Source organism: Cyprinodon variegatus, unplaced genomic scaffold (assembly GCF_000732505.1).
Source record: "Cyprinodon variegatus isolate N-32 unplaced genomic scaffold, C_variegatus-1.0 Scaffold1278, whole genome shotgun sequence".
NCBI lineage: Eukaryota > Metazoa > Chordata > Actinopteri > Cyprinodontiformes > Cyprinodontidae > Cyprinodon > Cyprinodon variegatus.
The window spans coordinates 167,029-169,310 of NW_015151731.1; the positions used below are offsets into that span (position 1 = coordinate 167,029).

The window sequence follows — 2,282 nt, forward strand, 5'->3', positions numbered from 1 at the left end:
TTCTCAGTAAATTAAAATAAGGCTGGGATCAGATCTACTTTATGAGGACCTGATTGAAAACAACAAACAAGCTTTTATCAAGGAGCTCCAGTTTAATAAAACAGCTTAATAATAGGATTTTATTTGGCATTTGTGTTTTGAATCCTTATTAACTTCCAGGCAATAAATTTATGTCATTTTTTAATTTGAGAAAGAAAGACGGCTGGATTTTATCAACTGCTCCAACCTCGGTGACCAAAGAGTGAGATAAAGTTTCCACTTCTCACTATTTAATACATTAATAATCTGCTGCTAAATTTGCTCAACAATGTTTAACATATCTTTGCACATGCGCCGTTTATCTGGAAGCATTTTGTGTCTTTGGCAAAAATAAAGTTATTACTTTAATAAATATGGTAGTTTAAAAAATCTTAGCAATGATGTTAAATTTAAGGAATCAGAAAGAATTCTTGAAGAACCTCTGGAATAATTTTTACTTATCCAAACTTACCTAAATATATAAACTAGTTCTACTTCTTATCTTAGCTACGCTCTTAGATTATCATACGCTGACAATGACGTCCGATGCTCTATAACAAAGATAGACTTTAACACTGAAGGAAGCTGCTCATGTTGTTTATTCATGTGTGCAGAAATGTTAAAGATATTTCCATATTTCTTTATGGAATAAATAAGCAGATCAAAGAATGAAAACTGTACCAGGTTGGCAACACGGTCGGTAACCTTCCACGTTCGCACATATTTGCTGTATTGTGCGCCAGCCAGGATCCCACAGAAGACCTCCACCATCATTCCCAGTCCGTAACCTTTATAGCCTCCTGCATTCAGCAGCAAAGCCAGAAAAACACAAACAAGAAGTTAAAGTTCACTGAGATTCTTAACCAACTTTAACTATTTAGGAGACTAACGAGGAAATAAACTGCTCATCATTTAAACTCATATTTAGATAAACAGGCTGAGAAATCTTAATGCAGATTTGATGCCAATTTTAAAAAGCAAGAAGAATATATTTGTTTTTTTCATATTTGAAACAGTAAAGAAACATAAAAAAATGTTTTTACAATTTGGGACCTGAAGACAAGCATGATTATTTCTCAATAATAAAATATTTATTACTCTGTTGTTAATCCAGCCTGTTGATGCAGTTTTCTGCCATCTACAGGTGAGACGTTAAACTAGCTGGGATTCTGCAGCATTAAGCTTTATTTATATACATGATGATGATGATGATGATGATGATGATGATGATGATGATGAAGCTACAGTAAAGACACATGTCATGTAAATCAACTTCAAAGCCCAATTTCACTGATTGCAAAACAAGCAAATAAACTAGAAAACAAAAACATTTTTTATCATAAAGCCAAACTGTGACTGATGTCACTAATTTGCACGATACTAATTAATAAATTATAGTAAGTGTAAATCCCTTTATTGATCCACTGTGGAGAAATTCCCTCTCTGCATTTAGCCCCTCCCCTCGGGGAGCAGTGGGGGGTTTAGGGTCTTGCTCAGGGACCCAGAGTGCCAGTCTGTGGGAATCGAACCGGGAACCTTCGCAGCGCTCTGCTCTGACCACTAGGCCAACACTCCCCAGTCTATATATAGTCTATATATATTATAATATATAGTTTGTGGTTTATCTGAATTTAATAATTATCCTCATTTATTGTTTATAGAATAAAAGAATTGAAAGGATTAGAGTGACGGTAATGATTCTGGTTGTTGCTCAGATTAGTGCGGTAATCTGACCTGTGGCTTCACTGCCGCCGATGGGAACCAGTCCTCCTCCAGTCAGAACACTCTTTGGGTCGGTGGTTACGTGTCCCTCTGGGTCGCAGCCCCAGCCGTCAGGAATGGGGTCGCCTCGCCGCTCATTCAGTTCCACCTACATTAACATTCAACACTTTTCATCCTGAATTCAAATAACTGAAGCATAAATACTTATAGATCCAATGCTGTGCTGTAAAGCTGCAACAGGGTTAATTTACTGAGATCAAGGTTTCTGTTTCTTAATTAACCAAATTCTGCCAGTAAACATCAAACTCTTACCTTTCCAAGGGCTACTGCTGAAGTGGCGGTGTCCAGAACAAAACTGTCTCCATGTTCAGCAGGAGCGGCTACGCTCAGCGGGTTGGTGCCCAAAGTGCGCTACAGAGAGCGTTTTCACATTGTTAGCTTATCAATTCTATGTAGAAAGTTCTAAATCTAGGATAAACAATCTATATTTGGTTTTAAGGCTGAGGGCCTTGGCACTGAGAGAATGAACGTTGGATTTAAAA

The 2,282-nt window shown here is 37.2% G+C and overlaps 1 protein-coding gene across 1 annotated transcript in view; it reads right to left on the reverse strand.

Annotated features, from left to right (window-relative positions):
* LOC107102595 (uncharacterized oxidoreductase YjmC-like) overlaps nucleotides 1-2,282 on the reverse strand; it is a 15,501-nt gene that overhangs the window by 7,041 nt on the left and 6,178 nt on the right. The window contains 3 exon segments of the mRNA XM_015401967.1: nucleotides 700-818; nucleotides 1,753-1,888; nucleotides 2,053-2,188. Of these exon segments, the coding sequence (XP_015257453.1) occupies nucleotides 700-818; nucleotides 1,753-1,888; nucleotides 2,053-2,188 (391 nt within the window).